This window comes from Sturnira hondurensis, unplaced genomic scaffold (assembly GCF_014824575.4).
Source record: "Sturnira hondurensis isolate 20B ecotype Veracruz unplaced genomic scaffold, ASM1482457v3 Scaffold0001872, whole genome shotgun sequence".
In the NCBI taxonomy this organism is placed as follows: domain Eukaryota; kingdom Metazoa; phylum Chordata; class Mammalia; order Chiroptera; family Phyllostomidae; genus Sturnira; species Sturnira hondurensis.
The window spans coordinates 41,286,055-41,306,711 of record NW_028074503.1 but is presented as its reverse complement, the minus strand read 5'-3'; the positions used below and the strand labels follow the sequence as shown (position 1 = coordinate 41,306,711).

The 20,657-nt window shown below is 56.5% G+C and overlaps 1 protein-coding gene across 1 annotated transcript in view; it reads right to left on the bottom strand.

The window, feature by feature from the left end:
- Positions 1-20,657, bottom strand: part of PARD6G (par-6 family cell polarity regulator gamma) — a 52,730-nt gene that overhangs the window by 16,811 nt on the left and 15,262 nt on the right. The window contains exon 2 of the mRNA XM_037036248.1: positions 13,640-13,862. Within this exon, the coding sequence (XP_036892143.1) occupies positions 13,640-13,862 (223 nt within the window). The remainder of the gene's footprint in view (positions 1-13,639; positions 13,863-20,657) is intronic.

Below are 20,657 nucleotides of genomic sequence, written 5' to 3'. Positions count from 1 at the left end.
CGGCTGCACACTCCCTGGTCGTGGGTGGCCATTGCTCTCAGCCGGGGCCAGCCCAGAACAGTGATTCGAAAAGGGCTGGGCGGGTGGGAACTGAGTTTGAAGGAGCATCACCTTCAGCACCAACCTCTTATCACAGTTTTTCTGGGAAACCACGGAGCGTCTCCACCTCCACAGCAAAAGACCCGGTCAGCCAATGAGGGTGATGGAGGCTCACCTGGTGAGGGGCGTGTGGGGTCCCTGCCGCTCAGAAGGGACAGAGACCAAAGATGAATGAGCGGAGGGACACCTGGAGCCTCCAAGGTGACCCCTGAATGTCCTTTCCTGAGCCCACCCCTCCCTCCCACATACAGGACCATGTCAACTCCAGAACAGCCCGTGGTTTCTTGCCAGGTCCCGGAAGCAGTGGGAGGGAGCCGACCTGGGCTGGTGGGGGGCGGGGGGGCGACATGCCAAGTCCAGGGCAGAAGAGAGCCAACCCTCCAATTTCCCACATTTTTGCAGAAGCCACAGAGGGAGGCTGAGAAGAAAGCACCAATCAGAACTCAGGGTTCCGCCTGGAGCCCACGTGGGGGCATTTCTCACCAAACCTCCTGGCATTGTGCCCAGGGCCAGGCCCATGAGGCGTGGCCCCCTTGCCTGCCTGAAAGATGCTTGCAGTCACATTTTTTAACCAGGAGGTGACATTTTTACTCAGTCATCGTGGGAGGAAAAATCACCCAGGTGTCACTCAGTGAGGCAGCCTCCAACACAGCGAGGCCAGGGCACAGGGCAGTCACCTGCAGCCAGGCTGGCAGGCCCCGGAGCCCAGCAGGGGAGAACATTCCTCTCCTTACAGGGACGTGTTCTGTTACCACCAGCCTCGGAGAGCAGGGGGCTCTGGGAGGTGTGGGTGCAGCTGGCTAAGCACTGCAATCCAGACGGCTGTGGCTCAGCCCTGCCCAGCCCCGCAGGCTCCCCTGGGCCTGCGCAGCTGCCTCGCAGGAGGCAGAGGTCTGCCTGCAGCCCCACTGTGCCTCTGGCCGTAGCGAATGTCCAGCACTCTGCAGAGAGGGGCTGTAGGCAGCTGCGCACCCTGCTCCAGGTGTTCAGTCCTGGCAGCCCTGCCAACCAGGGTTTTGAGCAGGGTGAGGCAGTGACAGCTGGGTGACAGCAGGCAGGGACGGGCAGCATGGCCCATGGGATAGCTCTTGGCGCTGTGCCTGGGGAATGGACTCACGCTGTGTGGGTTCTCGGCCATGCCGAGAGCAAGGGGGACCCTGAGGCACGTGCCCAGCTCCCGGGCACTCCCCAGACCGATCTGACCAGGCTCAGGGTGGAGCCCAGGATGCAAGGTCCCTGTTCTTCCCAGTCCTGGTGACATTAACTGCAGCAGGGCTGGGAACTACCCAGTGCTAGGGTCTGCAGCTGCCCTGGACATTTCCAGAAGGACCATCGGTTTTAAACTGGCTTGTTTCCATCTCACTGGTGGCGGGGTCCTTGGCATGGTGTAAGGAGCAGGCCTGGCCCAGCTGCTGCCCATCACTGTCCCGCACCTGCACACCCAAGACCCCGGGGCAGCCTTCCTGGGAAGGCCAGCCTCAGCCTATAGCCCAGCGAGTGGCCGGCCTGAAACTAGACAGCCAGCACCGTGTGAAGACAGGGTCACACGAGCTGGCCAGCAGGGGTGGGGTAGGCACAGTCCAGCACCTCCGATCAGGGACACAGAATTCCCGTGGAGATGCCTGAACCCTTCTCCCCCAGTGTCCCCAACCCAGGTCAGACCCTGGGCCCCAGAGCTGAGAGGAGGCCTGGCCTTGTTCCTCATCCTGCTTGGTAGGGGCCGCCTGCCACTCTGGCCCTCCAGCCGAGGGTCCTGCCCCTCCCTATGTGAGGTGATGCAGGGCCTCGCCGGACAAGTGGGACCATGCGGCTGTCCCTGAGCTGGACCGCAGGATGCTGACACCTGCCCCACAGCGAGATCCCACGTACCCGCATCTGACTGCACCCTTCCCCCACTGGCGGGGAAACAGGCCGGAAGCAGGGGGTCACCCAGGACCTGAAGACCCCCCCCTTCAGCCACAGGTGCTGCGTCCCCTCCTGAAGCATCCGGCCCAAGTCTGGGCTGCACCAGTCACCCCACAGCCCGGCATACTCCCGCAGCTCACCGACACCGGGATCGCTTCCTTAGAAATTTGCCGTCATTGGGTGGGCAGGTCAGACGCCCACTGACACCTTTCCAAGTCCCTGCCACAGCCTGACTTTCCCGTGCTGGGCGCAGCACTGAAGCCCGACATAAAGCACCGAGGTGCCTCATCTGCCACCAGAGGCCCCTCCTCCAGCCTCATGTGGCCCAGGTGTCCCCCCTCTCGGACTCCATCCTGGCCCACCCTTGTGAGCCCCCTGTCTGAAGAAGGATCTGAAGGGAAACTGAGGAAGAAGGAGAGGTGGCCATGTGAAAGTCAGTGACTGACAGTGACAGCTGATTTCTGTCAAACAGGCTATGAATGAGCGGTGGGGGGAGGGGCACAGGAGGGTCACAGTGGGGAAATATGCTGGTCTTCCCAAAACTGCTTCTGAACAATAAAACTGAAAAACCCAAAGATGCAAAACTGCCAGGGTCTCCTCCTTCCTTTATTCCACATTTAGGAAACTCTCCGTGGCCCTGAGGGCGCATGCTGGCCCCCCCTTCACGACAGAGTGGGACCAGCTAACCCCGCTGTCAGCTGAGCCAGCCTCACACACACATCCCACCCCAGTACTGTCAGGGGCCTGTCTCCGTCTCCGTCTCTATGCTATGAATAACCAGCACTGCTCCCAGGAGGCCGGTGACACCTCGCTGGTTTCTGCACATTCCTCTGGCTTCCGCACCCCACTGTTCCCCAGACCACAAAGATGAGAATTTAGCAAAACCAGTCATAATGACCCTTCTCTACCCAAACCAGCCTTGACAACGTTTTGTATGACTTTTAAACAAAAAGGAATGGAAAATACAATGCAACTGATCCTCTAAATAGAGCTGTGGTATATAGTTTAAATTCCCCGAGCCAGGAAGTCGGCTCCGACGCCCTGGTGTGGGCCGAGAGCCCAGGGACACCAGGACACCACACGGACAGACACAAACCGCAGCTCGATTCCAATGACGTGCACGCAGGGAATGTTGACATGGCTGAAAGTGTTTTAACTCTTGTTTTTATGGACTTTCTTTTTATAACTATGTCAGTGGTCAGGTAGCTCTGCTGTCTTTGATCCTTTTTGGTTCCCAAATGAGATGGAAGTAAGAACACCGCCCTCCCCCAAAGGCATTTGCCCTGACGTAACAAACACTAGAACCCCATGCTCACTGAGGGAAGACTGGGTGCTTTCACCCCCAGGTCCATAGCAGCACTGTGGACCCTGAGAAAGAAGGGACCTACCAAGAGGAGCTCCTGGTGCCTTAACTGGTGGCTGAAAAGGAGCCATTCCTGCCCGGGGTGGGGGGTGGGGGGGTGGGACGGCCCTCATGCAAACCGCATGACAGGAAGCAGCCCACATGGACCTGCTTGCCTGCCCCCGGTTCCTGGCATCAGAGCAGCCCTTACAGCGGGTTTTTGGGATCCTGCTTCAACCAACAGGACCAAGGCTTTCCCCACTGAATCCGGACTGTGCAGCTATAGCCCCATCAGCATCCCACTGACCAATCTAGTGGCTCCATGCTGACCAATCGTGACAGTGCCTTTTGGACCAATCAGACTGTGAGGATTTGGAGTCTTCTTCTGCACAAGAACAGATGCCTCAGGGACCCGCAGAGGGGCTTTCTGTCTGTACAAGCCGGGTGCCCTATGGCTCTCAGAGGGCACCTTCCTTCCCCTCTGCAGACTGCTGACTGCATTTCCCCACAACCCGACCTGCAACACCAAAGAAGACATCCTGCCAGCACAGGGCCGAGCACACCAAACCTGCATGTGGAGCCGACCAGAGCAGGCCTGGGCAGCTGCATGGCTGTGCTGCTTCGCACTGAATGAAGTTTCCTCCTTCACCACAACCCAAACTGGGAATTCCTTTTCATACCAAATTGGAGCCAGCGACCATCCCTTAACAGGACAAGGGCGCCTGCTCTTCTATCTGACCTACACTGGAGGTTCTAGCCAGGGCATTCAGCAAGAAACAGAAGTCGGCCCTGACCAGTGAGGCTCAGTGGGTTAGGGTTTTCCTGCGAACTGAAAGGTCACCAGTTCAATCCCCGGTCAGGGCACCTGCCTGGGCTGCACACTCAGTCCTCAGTCAAGGCACCAGAAGTGATGCTTCCCTCTCACATCGACATTTCACTCCCTCTCTTTCTCCCTCCCTTCCCCCGCTACAAGAATAAATAAAATTTTATTTAAAAGATTAAAACAAAGAAAAAGAAATCAAAGGCATCCAGCCCTGGCTGATGTGGCTCAGTGGACTGAGTGCTGGCTTGTGAACCAAAGGGTCACAGGTTCAATTCCCAGTCAGGGCACAGGCCTGGGTTACAGTCCAGGACCCCAGTAGGGGGCACATGAGAGGCAAACACATGATGTTTCTCTCCATCCTTTCGCCTTCTCTCTAAAAATAAATAAATAAAATCTTTTAAAAAATAAAAGAAAGAAATCAAAGGCATCCAGGTGGGAAAGGAAAAAGTAAAACTATGTGTAGGAGTGGAATTGCTGAGTCGCATGTTAACTCGATGCTTAACACTTTGAGCAACTGCCAAGTTGAACTGAACACCTTCACCTACACAGTAACTTGCACAAGATCATTGTAAAAGTTTGCCCTCGATCCCTAAAATACGCTTTCCGACCCAATGTCTTCACACCTTTTCTGGTTCAGAACCATCTTAACAAATCAAGGAAGAGTCCAATAAGAGTTGCTGTGATGGTCTTGAAATCCAGTGGGGCTTCTTTCCACAATGAGACCAGGAAGCCTGACTCTGCATGGGGGGAGGGGCAACAGGCCCTGCACACCTGACCCCTCCCCCATGAACACTCCACCTTCAGCCGGGGCTTCGATGCCCTTACACTCTGCTCCAGGTGCCGGGAGCTGGCGCCCACAGGCAGCGTGAAAACGGCAGCTTTGGGGGGCCTGGTGACAGCGGTAGCCAGGGAGACGCTCCGCACTTTGGGGACAGGCGTTGGGCAGTGGTGGCTCAGGTGGGGAGGGAGCCAGCAGAGCCAGCCCTTCCCTCCTGCTGCTCAGAGGCCAGGAATGCTCGTCACACCTCCCGGGCCACAGGAAGGGGCGTGGCTGCTCACACTCGCGAGGCACAGCCTGATGTGTGGACCCTGTTCTGAGAGGTTTCCTAATATTTCATCACCTCGAACGGGTTTTGACAGGTGAGGAAGCCGAGGCACAGGGGAGACGAAGTGACCTGCCAAGGCCACACACTGGTAAGCAGAGGAGACAGGTCACTGAACTGCGGACCTGTGCAGGTGCCACAGCAGCCCCACAGTGGGAGGACGCCAGTGGTCTCCGGGTGTGGGACTGGAGCGCCCTGGACACAAAGAAGGAGCCTACACTGCGAACACTCAGCAGAGGCAGGCGGCAGGAACGGCCGACGCCGGTGCCTGGGACTCAGCCCACCCCTCTTGCTCAACCAGGTTCCTATACTCCTGAGTCGTGATGTGCATGCGGTCAGACAGGACTTCCTCTCAGGTCTCAGGCTCAGTGACCCCAAGCGGTGGGGTGTGGGTGACCACAGGCCCTCCTGTGGCCCACGTCAAGGACTAGCAACCCATCTTCCAACACCTGGAACCAAGACAGTAGCCGTTCTAGGGGCTAACTAGCTTTGTCAGTCAGCTGTCCAGCCCGGCCGGGTAACGAGCCACACTCGGGGGCCCCCACCCTGCAGCCCTGCACACCATGCTGAAGGCCAAGCCCAGCTCCGGTCCCCTCCCCTTCCCAGCTGCCTCTGAAGCCCAGGGCTGTGATTCAGCCTGTTTACAGGACGTGGCAGCAGTGACCAGACGGGACGACTGTAATCAAACAGCTGAAAATAACTGCTGGCAGGCAAGCCCCACACGTGGCGCGGACCCTCCATCGACGGACGCACAGCAGCAGCTGTGGCCATGTGGCCAAGGTGCCACACCCACTGTCTCCTTTCCTTTCGCAGAACTGAGGAGCCCACAAGGGCCCCGGGGGTGCCAGCCAGGTCCCCGTCCCATCTCAGCTCAGCCAAGGCTCCGGGCAGAACAAGACCCGCCAGCCACCAGCCCTTCCTTGGCAAGGGCCACAGGGCAGCCCCAAGTGCTACTGGGCCACTGTCTCGGCCGCGCTGAGCCTCCCCCGGCACTGGCCCCTTGGGCATGCGTCTCCACACCAGCAGCACCGGAGAGAGAGGCTGGGGGAAGGGCCCCCACGGTGACCTGAAGTCCAGCTCTGGCCTGTGTCTCCACTCACCAGACCTTGAAGACCCCAGAGGAACATGGCCTGGTGGGTGTCCCCATGTCACCTCTGTTATGTGAGACCTGCCTCCCAGAGGAGGGGCAGAGCACCAGCTTCCAGACCAGGTTCTGAGATGGTTGGACTGAGACGTGGTGCGGCGCCTGGCCCACCCGCCACTGAGCTCACGTGTGAGTCTGCACAGGTCAACAGTCCCTGGTGCACTCACTGCTACCTCCCACTGTTCATGGCCCCCAAAGAAGGCCCTGGGGGACACAGTGCACCCCTGCTCAGGTACGCGCTGCCAAGAGGCTAGTGGCCTCGACACACCCTGGTTTTCGGTGGTCTCTGCGCTGAGGTCCCACCGGGGTAGGCGGGGCCACTAGGAGCCCAGGAGGGGCCCCAGCCAACTGCAGCCCTGGGGGAGCCTCGGCCTGGGCAGGGCAGGTCTGATGCCACAGAGGGCCACTCCAGGGCAGCAGGTGGGCCTGCTGTGTGCATGGCCCAGGGTCCAGTGACACCAAGACACGAGGACAGGAGGGGGCCCAAGGAAGGCACCTCCAGCATGTCCCTCTGGGTGAGGAGGCTCCCCAGCCCAAAGCCTACCCATTGTCCCGCTCCTGTCCCTGTGGGCAGACAGCCTCTGGGGCTTCACAGCTTCAGAGAGGGGCTGTGGGGGCGACAGTAATTTTCTGTGATCTGCTTTGATTTGGAACTTCTCACAAGACTGTGGACAGATCTCACTTGTGAATGTGTCCATGCACATGTTACAGGAGGGTTACACTCCCAGGCACAGGGCTGCTGCTTGGAATCTGACTCTGACTCAGCCAAGTGGGTACTGTTGTACCGCAACCGTCCCAGATGGGAAAAGGAACCCATTCGGGAGAGGCGCGGTGGGCACACAACACAGTGAATGAGCTTGAAGGTGCTGAGTAGCAGTTACCCACGGCTACACTGGTAACTTCATGCTGTGAGTGCTCTGCCCCAATAAAACCCAGCCTCTGTTGTTACTCAGTACACGGGGGGAGCACCTCCCCGCCCCGCCCCGTACAGGCCCCCAACCCACCGCCACACCCTGTGCTTCCGAGGAGGCTGGGCACGCCCTGCACCCATGGCCCCACAGAGAGCAGCTCAGGAGTGGGCCGCTGCAAAGCCAACCGTCAGCCCCACCCCAGTTCTGTCTGCATCTGGTAGAGGCTGCGAAGGGCTTGGCGTGCACAGGAACCCGGGGGCAGGTGGAGCCCCGTGCTGAGGCCCTTTCCCACAGGACGGTGTGGACAGCGCAGAGGCACTGGGAGAAAACAGGAAGACAAACTGTCGCGCAGGAGGAAATCCCGATCTTGCTTACGCTGCTGGAAAAGAGGAGCGGCCAGGGTGGAAATTTTTACATCTCTGGGCTCCAAACGGGTACAGGCAAGACCCTCTGTCCACTGAACACTCCACAGCGATGCGCCATGGGCGTCTGCTGTGTCTGAGTGGGCACCAGGGAGGGCGGCGGAGGCTCTCGATCAGTGGCCTTCGGGAGGGTCCAGATGTCAGGGTGCTGTCGGGCTGAGCCAGGCACCACCCTCTGGGTCAAAGGGGAACAGAGCATGGACCCACTTTTGGAAGGCACCAGAGGCCAAACCCTGTGGCAGCACCCGTGGCCACCCACCCCCACCAGGGCCTCGCAGCATGAATTTAACCCCTTCTGTCCCAGAGCAGGTGGGGGGTGGGGGCCCTTGTTCTTTCAGCTTCTGAATAGAGCCAGATTTTAACCCCACACTCTCCAGACGCAGCAGGACCCTCCTGAACCGCACCTGCTGCAGGAGCCACTGCACAGAGAGCCTCCCCTCGTCCCCGCTGGACAGAGCAAGGCCGCCACACAGGGCCCGCCCACCTCCAGGGATCTGCTGTGCACCCACCGCCCCAGGAGAACCTGCGCGCACACCGCGGTGCCAGCAGCCAGTGTGCAGCCTGCATGGCCGGGGGCGGGCGGGGGGACTAGGGCTCTGCGACCCCAGCTCCATCCCAGAGGTCAGGCACACGGGAGGGGGGGCCATGGACTGTCCCAAGCAGAGCCATTCTGGGATCAAGGAACCCCCACCCCAAAAGCCGCACAGGCCCAGAGCCCTGACCTGCAGGCAGACATGGTGTGGTTCATCCTCCGAGGAGTTGGCCTCTCTTCCTTCCAGAGAGAAATCCCACCAACAGCAGTGGCCTGACAGCTGCCACTCGGGTCAGGGTCACAGGCTTAACCACGGAAAGAGCCCCAGACTCTGCTGGGCCCTATTTCCTGTCAAACATGGGGATCCTCAAGCTTGTCCTCATTGCGAACCAGCCTGAATAAATGTGTCCTTGACACAGTGAGCCCCTCCCATGTGACAGAGAAGAAACAGTGAGGGGGCCAGTCCAGCCACCAACACTTTGGCCTCCAGGGAAGCCACCTGTCCCCAGCGTGGCCCCGCCTTGGGGACGTCCTCTGCCACTCAGTGAGGCCAGGCTGCACGGGGCCCTCTGACCACAGGACCTGGAACACCAGGTGTGGGGGGCAGGGCAGTCGCTGATGGGGGTCCCAGACTCGCGGGGTCTGCGGCCGGCCACGCTGGGTGTGGTCCTAGCAGAAGGGCAGACCCCACCCCACACCTCGCAGGCCTCCCCCACAGCGTGGCACAGGCTCAGTTCAAGGCCCATCTGTTTCCACCACAAGCTCTCCAATTCAAAGTCCTTCTGCTCACGCCCTGCTGAAGACGGGCGCCCTGACCACAAACACGTGGTCCAGAACATGCGTGAATACACGTGCCCTTTAGTCCCACAAGGACTGCCAGCCAACCTGCACTGCAGCAGCCCACACGTTCATGATAGTGAGAAACTGGAATGGCTGAAACATGAGTTACTAAGGAACTGGTTACCTTTTGTGACATTCACACGACCAACCGATATGTCCGTTAAAAGGGTGACATACATCTAACTACATGTACAGAAGGTGAAAAATGTCCCTCTGGGCTAGAATAATCCCTACAGTACACACGTCACCTCCCAGTCTGGACATGGACGCTAGACCCCACCAAAATGGGGACAGTGGTCACCTCAGAGTGGGGGCTGTTTCCATGGTTTTGATTTCCTTTTACAAATACGCTATAAACAGAAAAGACTTTCAAAACAAAAACTTTCACAAAGAATTTAATGGCATAGGACATGGTTAGGATGTTCAGTTTTTTTAATGCATGAATCCAAACTATAAATATACTATGGACTTGAATATGTAAAAGTACATGTAATTAGAAAATAAATATGAGAAGAACAGAATCCAATTCCACTGTGCAAACTCTGGCCATTTACACACCAGGGGGGCTGCTGGGCTGTCAGAAGGTGGGATCGGTGGCGGGGAGATGCTGCCCGGACACAGGTGGACAGCGCTGCCCGCAGCTGCTCAGGGCAGCCGTCCGTCCGTTCAGGACGAGCCCCGGGCTCCCGGCCGGTGGGCGGCTCCGTTTCCCGTTCCAGGAGCTGCATCAGCACATTCTCTCCCATCATTCCCACTTGGGGGTGGGGAGGGGCTGAGGGTCAAACGTCTGTTCCTGCATCTTCCCACAGGAGGTGGTGGGAGAGGGTTTGCCCTCTTCTTCAATTAAAAATAAAACAGAAAGAAAGAAATTCTCCAAATACAAACACTCCCAGGAATCGGTGACAAGGGAAGGAGCAAATGTGTCTCAGGAGAAAGTGAAGGCCGTGGAGCCCCGGGGCCTGCAGACACGGGGCCCAACCTGGCCAGCCCGCGCCCTGCCCTCAGCTCAGCCGGCCTCGGCAGCCTGGCTGGGTCTGAGCAAAGTGTAAGACGGGGCAGGGACAGAAACCGGCAACACGGCTGTAACGCCAGGCGCATGGAGGGCTTCCTGCTTCAAGGCAAGCCCCAACTGAAAGCCCAAGATGCGGCTACTTTCCAGGAAGAGTCCGAGAAGAGCCGTCCGTCCGGATGGGCACTGACAGGCCCGGTGCCCTAAGGTCCTGCTGATGGCCCCACACGGTCCCCACAGTTCCAGGCAGGTAACTGGAAAACACCCCTCACTGTCTTTTCCGGCAACTCGCTTAAGTGAAATCGCAAAGACCGCCCCTCACCCCAGCTCCCAAACATGTAACTTCTAATAAAGCAAAATGTACAGATGTGTCTTCCTCATTCCAGGGACCCCAACAAGGGCCAGGGAACAGTGAACAAATACATGTGAATGCACTATAGTCAGGCTGGTTTCAAAGTAAACAGTGTGCGTGCTCTGATGGTTCTGGAATTCTGCGGCACACGGAAGGCTTCCTCAGCCTCTGGTGCCCTGGGCGGCCCAGGTCCCAGGGACAGACAGCAGCTGGAGCTCAGTGACGGTCCCACCTGCACTGCCGGCCGGGCCCGGGCCACAGAAAGGCCCGTCTCCCAAACACCAAGAGTCCAGCACCCGCTGGCAGGTGAAGTGACCATGTGGTAGGTGTTTGCACTTCCTGTTTATCCTGCGGGAATCAGAAAAACGGACTCCCGTTGTCTCTGCGGGTCTCGTCCCGCTCGCTCTCTGGCCGGCGTCTCGGGGAGGACAGGGGCGCACAGGGCACAGAGAGAAGGGCTTCCCTGACACCGGCTGGGCTTGTGACCCCAGACGCTGCCTCTGTCACCTCTCGACCGTCTCGCCAGAGTGGGCGAAGGCATAGGAACTCACTGAGCCGAGGAAAAGCCACAGCTTTCGACAGCAGCCAGCCTGGGGAGAGGCGGAAAAGCCTGGCAGGAGTGCCGCGCCCCACGGCCAGAAACCCCCTCCCGCGTCCTCAGGAAAAGCCCCAGCCAGGCTCCTGGGCAGAACGGCCCAGTCGGCTGTGGCCTGTGGTCCGAGCCCTGGGTGCCCACTGGGGGCCACAGCCTGAGGCACGAGGCCCTGGGCAGCCTCACGGGGCTTGGGAGCGAGTCTCAGAACAATGTTTCTCGAGCCCTAAAGTGAATAAAGTGAAACGCAGGGGATCACAGCACACGGTCACTGTGGAGACGATGATCAAGATACTGCAGCAAACACACGAGACCACATGGGCCTGCCATCCCTCAGTGTCCATGGGGACTGGTCCCAGGACCCCCTACAGACGCCAACATCCACGGTGCTCGAAGCCCCCTTTAAAACCGTGGCTTGTTGGTGTACAACCTGTGTCAGCCTCTGTGTCCTTTAAATCATCTCTGCACTCCTTACAGCTCCCAGTGCGAATGCCCTGGGGACCGTTGTCACACCACCTTGTCCGGGGGGTGACGAGGGAACGGTCTGCGCACACTCCGTGCAGACGCAGCCACTGCAGCCTCACTGCACGCTTCACTGCGCAGCACGTGTCTGCAAACACAGAGCGGTGCTGGGTTGACCCCGTGGATGCTGAGCCCACAGGCAGGGAGGGCTGGCCGAGGTGTTTTCTTACTAACACAGTAAATAACAATCTGTACCTTGTTTTATAATAACGATTTACTGAGACTGATTCTCAAGACATCTGGCTACCACGCACGACGGCACAGGTCCGTGATTCCTGCGGTGACCAGGCCCCAGGCCCACTGCGCCTGACAGGACACTGACGCTCCCGTGAACCCTGGAGCATCTTCCTGCTTCCGCCTGAAAACAGCCCGTGGGGCTCAGAGGAGGCCAGGAGGACCAGCTGGTCGCAGCCAGGGACCAGGTGCCAGACGGAGGGCTGGCACTCAGGGGCCCGGAGCACCTTGTTGTCACATGGCAGAGAAAGGCAGGGACTATGGGTGACACACTCGGGCTGAGAACAGGAGGGGCTGGAATGGGCCCCTTTGACTCGTCCTCCGAGGCCACAGGAAGGAGAAGTAGATAACGAAGCCAGGATGCAGGAGCTCGACCCCACGGGAGGGGCAGAGCTGTGGAAGTTCACACGTTCCCACCTGCAAAGCCAGACCGGAGCTTCCTGCGTCACTCGGCCTCAGGGACCCAGCTGTGACGTGCCAAGTGTCATGAGGACGGGCGCCCTCAGTCCCTCTCCATGCCCCACCCCACCATCCCACAAGCGGCAAAGCCCAACGGTCGCTGTGCACGAGGTGCCTCAGCCTTCTGCTCGCCTCCCACACTGACGAGCAGTTGGCGTGACCTGTGTGGGCAGAGCTGGGGGCAAGCCAGCCCCAACAGCAGTGGGTGGGCGCCCTCCGCAGAGGGTGGCGTGAACACCGCCTGCGTGCCACGCAGTGGGAGCTGCAGGGGCAGCTACAGCAGGGCCAGGCCCTGCAGAGGCGGAGGAGGGCCCTGGTGCCACAGCCACCCCCACCCCGGCACTGTGAGGAGGGGCAGCTGTGTTGACTTCTCAGACCGGCAGCAGGACACTGGGCTCAGCAAGAACACAGATGCGGAGCTTTCTGATCTCGTGCCAGACGGAGGCCAGAGGTCTGCTGCCGCCTCCGTCGCCACAAACAAGAAGACACAGCGGCTCACAGCCACGGAGCACCGGCCAGCGTGCTCTGAGCTCTCTCCGCATGCACTGCCCACTGGCCTCCTGACCACCTGGGCAGAGAGCGGCACCAGCCCGCCCGAGTGCCCTCGGGCCTCCACCCAGGACACTGTGGCTGCTGCTTCCAGCCAGGGCTCAGGCTCCGCCCCAGGGAGCCGCCCACCACCTGGAGATGGGGACCCTTCCCGTCCTGCCAAGCTCTAAGTCACAGCAGCACAGAGGTGAGCTTCGAGGGGCCTGAGCCGCTCCCCTCCTGGCGGGCCCTCAGCACCCACCTGCAACAGAAGGTGCCCTTGGGGAAGGAGGGGCCCTCATGACCAAGTCCACCACCAGACACCACTTTCGGAATGTCAAGTGCTCCCTCAGGTACCTCTCCCTGTCAGCACAGATGACCCTTGAACAGCACCATACGTCCTACACAGTCCAGTCACACACGCGCTTCCTGCAACGACCACCCGCTGCTTCGGGAAACACCAGGACTCCCAGTGCACCTGAACCTCAGGGACACTGGCAGGCAGGCAGGCGCGCACCGTGTCCCAACCCCAACCACACTGGCAAACTCACGTTTCCTGCCCGGGTCACTAAGGCCTTTTTGTTATTGAATTCACTTGCTGCAATTCACATACTGAAAGTATCAATACCATTTTCTCTTCAGCATTTAAAAACCAGAAAGCAACACTATTTCAAGCGGGAAATGCAGTTTACACATTTCTCAAGCCTTTCTAATAAAGTCGTTTTGGCCAAGCAGACGCGATTCCCCTCATCTCTCGCCACTGGCGAGAGTCCAAGGCCTGCGGCTCCGCCTCCAGCCGGGGGCAGGCGCCGCCCCCAGTACCTCGTTTCTGGATGAAGACCCTGAGCAGGGGGTTCGCGCTGGACACGGCCTTGCAGAAGTTGTCATCGTTGTTGATGGGCAGCAGGTCGCCGTGCACGTCCGCGTAGCCGATGGCGACCTCGGTGTGGGCGATGTGGTGGGTGTGCACGACCAGCCGGTAGAAGTCCTCGAACTTGCCAGGCTTCTGCCGGTCTAAGGAGAACCTCCGGAACTCAGCCCCAAACTGCAACGCAAGACACGGGCTAAATGAGCAGCCGAGAAAGGGCGCCGAGAGGCAGTAACAAGCGCACTCCGAGCCTCCACAGGCCTGGGCAGAGTGGCCGTCGGGGGTCCCCAGGGAGCTTGGGGAGCCCCCAGGGGACAGCTGCCGCTGCTTAGGTCGCAGGGGAAGAAAGCAGTGTCCAGGTGAATCGTCACCCAAGGATGGAAGGAAACAGGAGTTCCTCCCTCATCCCTTGTGCCCCTCCCCCACCGGCCAGAGGAGGCACAGCTGAACTTGGGGGTTTTTCCTAAGGGCATGGGACGTCCTGGAACACTTTTGGTTTAAACAAGGAAGTGACTGGATGTAATTTGTATTTTAAAAAGAACAAATAGAGGCACTTCAAAAGGATCAGAAGTGGAAGCAAATGAAAGAAAGAAGAAACCTGGTAAAAGGGTGCTTCACAAACCACAGGGGGACAGAGCAGGTCTCTCTTCAAAAGCGATGCTCCTCACTCCCCCTGCGTTGGGAGGCGCCCCGCCCCTCTTTCCCAGCCTCTGGGCCCTGACTCAGATGCCACAATGCTGGGCAGAGCTCCAGGAGAGGACCCCAGGTCACCTCCCACCGGGTGGCCTGTGCAGGGGTCCAGAGACGCCACCTCTGTTTGTTTGCACGGAGGTCTGGCTGCTTTCCTCACTTGGCAACAGGCAGGACAGTCTGCACTCCTCAGCGCAACTGCAAAGTCCTTCTGCTGGTTCCAAAACACACAGAAGTGGGATGCCTGGTGTTTACACAGAACCAGTCGCTGTGTCCTCTGGGCTCCAGGTCAAGGCAAACCCACTCACCCCACACAGGTCCACCGGGCTCTCGCTCCTGGGCAGGCACCGGGACGGCCCCGGTCTGCAACCAGCAGCTCGAGAATTTGCATTTCTCACAAGTTCCTAGACGAAGCCGAAGCCCGAGGTTGTTGGCCTGGGGACCCCACACACAAATCCCCTGGTTTTAAGGGAATTACTGGCCAGACGTCAACTTCCACTGACTCAGAGAACTAGTCTCCCGAGGCATTCCCCTTTTCAAAAGCAAAGGGAAGCAAACCCCTCCCCCACCCCGCACTGCCCCGGAACAAAAAACTCCCAGACTCACGCAGCAGTGGGACAGCCTGAAAGCACTGGTCTGGCAAAGTCCTCCGCCAGCAGCGGAGTTAGGGCGGCAAGGATGGGGGCTCCCAGGGCCTGGCGGGGGGCGGCAGGGCCAGGGGAGGGCTGGCCTGGAGCAAACCTGAGGCCTCCCCTGTTCCCAGCACAGCTGGCCCACAAGGGCCCCAGAGCTTTTGGGACGTAAGACGCCAAGCCCACAACTCCAGGGTGAGGCGAAGTTTTCCAGGTCTGGCTTCTGGCCACACTGGACATGTTCACTGGTGTCACCCATCACCTTTCCCCTCTCACACATCTGGTATCTGCCAGCTTCCCCAGCGATTAGTTTGTAATCACTGCACACCTCTCTCACCCAATACATAAAATAAGGACTTTCATCGTGTCTGATAGAACTGTACAAGTGTCTCGTCTCCCCACACTGAGCACCACACCCTCGTCCTCCTCTGGAGCACACAGACCCCCCCCCCACCGCGCCCCACGGCCTCCCGGGCTGTGCCCCACCCTGTGGTCGCCGTGAGGGACGCCGCAGGCCCCACATGTGGAACGCAGCCGTGTCTCTGTCAGAGTGGCACGTGACACTCAGTCAAAGACGAATCTCCATTTGTTTCTCAGTCCCTTTAATGACGTTCCTCAAATGTGTCTTAGCATGTCGACGTGCGACTTTTTTAAGCTGAAATGCAACTGTCCTCCAAACTTATGTGGGGTTCGGGTGCACAACAATTTTGATTTTAAGGGAAAGCGAGCAGAGATTCTCCCTGGCGAACGCAGGTCCGACCTGTGTTTGACCTCCGTTGGATGAGCTGCAGAGTTTGGAAGGAGAGGTGTGAAATGCGATGTAATTAGAAGCATTTTTCCCACTTCGTAATTGTGGCAAAATACACGGAACATAAGCTTGACCATCTTAACCACTCCTGCATTTCTTTATTTTCCAGAGCCAGGCCACATGCAGTATTACACCAGTTTCGAGCGCACGGCATGGTGGTAGGACAACCACACGGTTTACAAAGTGATGCCCCAGGAGAGTCCGGTGCCCACCTGGCACCACTCCGTTTTGACGGTATCACCGACTCTGTTCCCCAGGCTGCGCTTCCCATCCTTGTGGCGCTTCCCATCCTTGTGGCTCGTCTGGGACTGCGGGTCTACGCTTCTCGCCCTTCACCTTTTTCACTCAGTTCCCCAGCCCCGCTCCCACCTGGCAACCATCGGTCTGTTCTCTGTGTCTGTGAGTTAGTTTTTGGTTTCTTTTACTTATTTTGCTTTTTAGACTCCACAAGTAAGGGAAATTAGTTGGTATATGTCTTTCTCTATCCGACTGACTTCACTGAGCACAATGCCCTCTGGGTCCATCCATGTTGCTGCCAATGGAGAGGTTTCATTGCTTTTCACGGCTGAGTCACATTCCATTGCACCTCTGGACCACGACATCTTCATCCACCCACCTGCCGATCAACAGACCTCAGGTTGGGTCTGCATCTTGGTTACTGTGCATTCGATGTTCTTCTTTGTCTTGATACACTCTCTGCTTCACAGTCTGTTCTGTCTAAGCACTGCTGCCCCAACTTTCTCATCTGTTTGTTGGCAGGCATTTGCAGGAGACATCTTTTCCGCCCTGCCCTTTCAATCTCTCTGTCTTCTGAGGTGGGTCTTTTGGAGGCAGCCCATGTCCAGGTCTTGTTTTCTTGCCCACTTCAGCCTCCCTGTGTCTCTTGATTGGAGCATTTAGTCAATTTACATTTAAAGAGATTGTTCATAGGTATCTAGTTATTGTCATTTTCTTATTCATCTTTTTCACTTTTTCTTCTTCCTTCTCTTCAAGAAGTCCCTTTAAGGTTTCTTGTAATACTGATTTGCCGGTGGTGAACTCCTTCAGCCCTCCCCTGTCTGGGAAGCTCTTCATCTGCCTTTGATTCTAGATGACAGCTTTGCCCGGTGGAGTAATCTTGACTGCAGGTCCCTGCTTTTTATCACTTTGAATATTACATGCCAGTCCCTTCTGGCCTGCAAAGTATCTGTTGAGAAATCAGCTGACATTCTTATGGGAGCTCCCTGGTAGGTAACTCTTTCTCTTGCCCCTTTTAAGATTCTCTTTTTGTCTCCGATCTTTGGCATTTTAATCAAGATGTGTCTTGGAATGGCCTCTTTGGGTCCATCTTGTCTGGGACTCTCTGGTCCCAGCACACGTGTGTGCATTTCCTTCACCAGTTTAGGGCAGTTTTCGGTCATTGTGTCCTCGACCCCTTGCTCTCACTCTTCTCTTTCTGGGACCCTCATACCGGAACACTACTACATCTGATGCTGTCCCAGAGGTCCCTTGAACCACCCTCATTAAATTTTTTTCTTTTTGCTGTTTTGATTGGGTGGCTTTTGCTACCTTATCTTCCAAATCACTGATCCAATCTCCCATTTCATCAAATCTCCTATTGGTTCCATCTAGTATATTCTTTTAAAAAATTTTTAAAAATTTTAATTGTTGTTCAAGTACAGTTCTCTATCTTTTACTCCCATTCCAGCCCACCCACCCCCATCTAATGTATTCTTTTTTTTTTCAATCTTTAGAGGGGAAGGGAAGGAGAGAGGGAAAGAAATATCAGTGTATGGTTGTCTCTCGTGCGTCCCCTGCTGGGAACTGGCCTGCAATCCAGGCATGTGCCCTGACTGGGAATTGAACCGCAATCCTTTGCTTCGCAAGCCCACACTCAATCCACTGAGCTACACCAGCCAGGGCCCCCATCTAATGTATTCTTAATGTCAGTTACTATATTTCTCGTTTCTGACTGGTTCTTTCTTATGGTTAAAAAATTATCTCTCAACAGCCAAAGATGGAATTATTTGTGCATTTGATCATTAGCAAGGACCATAACTGCTGGAACACATACAGTATGTATATATAAATACACTTGTTTATAATAACTAAAAATTTATCCTTCACTTTCTGAATGAGGTCAGGAAAACAACCCACTGTTTTGAAAACTGGTAAAGAATCAAGTACTCTCTCAAAAGGAACATCATTTGTTATCAGGAAACTCACAGAAGTATACCACCTTATTTCCCAGAGCTTGCAGATAAATAAACTGTCCTTCTATTATTATTTTGATAATAATTACTATATTTCATAGCTGAACCCAGCTATTATTCCTACACTAGAACAGTAAAAAGGGGGTTACCTCTTAAAATTAAAAAAAATTATCTCAAACACAAAGTAAAGAGGCAATAAACAAAAGTGAACCAATCAGCTTCTGAATATAATTCATTTCTATTTCCTTTAAAAACAGTAAACAAGCAACAGCATTATGGTACTGCACCCTCCTCAGAAAAGAAAGGTTCTGTCTCTCTACCTCCCTCCCCACCAATCTAATTTCTCGTCACAGTCGAGGTGGGGAGGTGGCAGCGGGTGCTCCCAGGGTGAAGACCACCCCTGGTCACAGCGGTGACACGGTGCTGAGTGAACGAGCTCACTGCCAACGCTCTGTGACCCAGAGCAAGACGCTCCTCCTGGGCCAAGGAGACTGGACGTGGCCGAAACCCAAGACAGCTCGGCACCTGGGAAGCGCATGCCGTTGCCGTCTCCCGGCCCCACGGAGAGCCCCTCGGGGACGGTGGACTGAGTGGCAGTCCGCACAGCTCCACGCGTCCTGCGAGCAGCAAGAGCGCTGGCGGCGGCGGGCACAACCCACTTTCCAAGGATCGTGGGAATTAACCGCAGGTTGTGACCATTCGAGGCGTGTCGTTCCGAACCCCGGAGCAGCGAGCTCTGCGGAGGCTTCGCTTCCTCCCTCGCTCTCCTCGGCTTTGGCAACCAGCCGCCTAACAGCCGCCCCGAGAGGGCAGGACGGGGCGCGGCCCCCCGAGAGCCCCTCACCCAGGAGCTGTCCCCGGGAAAGCCGCACTCACAGGCTTGTCTTCACTGGACCTGAGGCCGAGCTTACTCGGGGCGACACCCCTCCCCTCCGGCATTTGTAAAGGACAGTCAGCGGCAACTGTTTAATGATGAAAGGTCCCACGAGAAAAGTTCTATTTTTAAATGAAATTTTCACAACATGGTAGAAATTACGTACTTTGTAGCTATATATTTACTGCGAGAAAATTAGATGCCAACTCCCGCGTATGTTATCACCCGTAGAGACGAAATTCTCAAAATTCTTTCAGGGGGTTGTGATGTTTGAAGACTCTCGGGGGACAGGAGTCCCGGGGACAATGCCCGAGGCGAGGTGTGTGCCACGGCAAGCCGGAGCCGGAGCCGGAGCGCCGAGGAATGCTGGGCGTCACACCCGGCGGGACGACCACTGTACAAAACACACGGGCTCACACCAAAAAGCAAGTTTTGGTGAAGATACGAAGAAATCAGAACCCTAATTAAAAACAGAATTATCCTTTGACCCAGCAATTCCACTTCTGAGTGTATTCCCAGAAAACCTGAGAGCAGGGTCTCAGAGAGACGTCCCCAGGGGGCTTTCTTCACAATCGCCAAACTGCAGACGCGACTCAGAACAGACCCGTGAAGTGCGGTTTGTGCCTTCGACGAGGAACTATTCTGCCTTAACAGCGAGGGGGTTCCGGCTGGTGCGACAGCTGAGTGACTCCAGGACAACGTTGTGACCGAGTGGAATGGCTGCCAGGGGCGGGGGGGTGGGCGGGAAGCAGTTGTCTCCAGGGCACAGAGTTTCGCTTTCATGAGACAAAAGGAGGTAGATGGTGGTGATGTTATGGCTGCATAACACCACAAATGTACTAAATAGCACTGAATGTACACTCAAAAATGCTTCAGATGGTAGATTTTGTCAAGTGTATTTTACTATAATGCAAAAAAGAGGAAAAGGATACGCTGGGGAGTGAGACGTTCATGGGCAGCTTGGAAATGCCTGCCACTTAGAAATCTGGAGGGCACCCAGGCAGGCGTGGGCTGTGTGGGCTGGGACCGTCCCAAGAAGCGCATCCTCCCTTTCGCCTGGCTGACCGTGGGACCCTGTGCCACCGGGGGCAGGAGGCTGACGGTGTGATGTGCTGGCGGGTGGAAGGTGCGCCCTGCCACGCGCACAGAGGCCGAAGCACAGGCCGGAAGGCTCGTTGCTCCTGCCACTGAAGGAGCTCTGTCCAGCTGTCAGGTGGCCGCCAAGCTGACTAGGCAGATGCTTCGGTGGCCACACATGAGAAGGAGTACACGGCGCAGAATTAGCCCAGGAGAGTCAGGACGCAAACAAACACCAGCACCAACCACAAACCCGCAAGAAGGAAGAGTCTTAATTCCAGAGTGGTGACACAGTATTTAAAGTGTCACCAAAAAGGAAAATATTTAGGAATAAGTGTAACAAAAGAAGTGAAAAGACTTGTGCACTGAAAACTACAGTGTATATAATACTGTTGAAAAACTAAATGCAACCCTCATAGTATTTAGATGGCTAAGTCAGTGGGCATATAAGCAGGATAAAGCAAAAGAAAACAGACTTTCACTCATGAAGTTTGACTATTTGAAATACAGTCACCTTGCTCTTCATTTCTGATACATGAATGACAGTTCTCTGTTCTGCCCAGTATTCTGCTCACAGTTATCAGCAAATATCTTCAGAGGACAGATAAAGTTACTCAAGGCATTAAAAACAGGAAGAAAAAAGACATTTGATGTTCACGGGTTGTAAGACAATATTTTTAGACGGCAGTACCCCCCAAG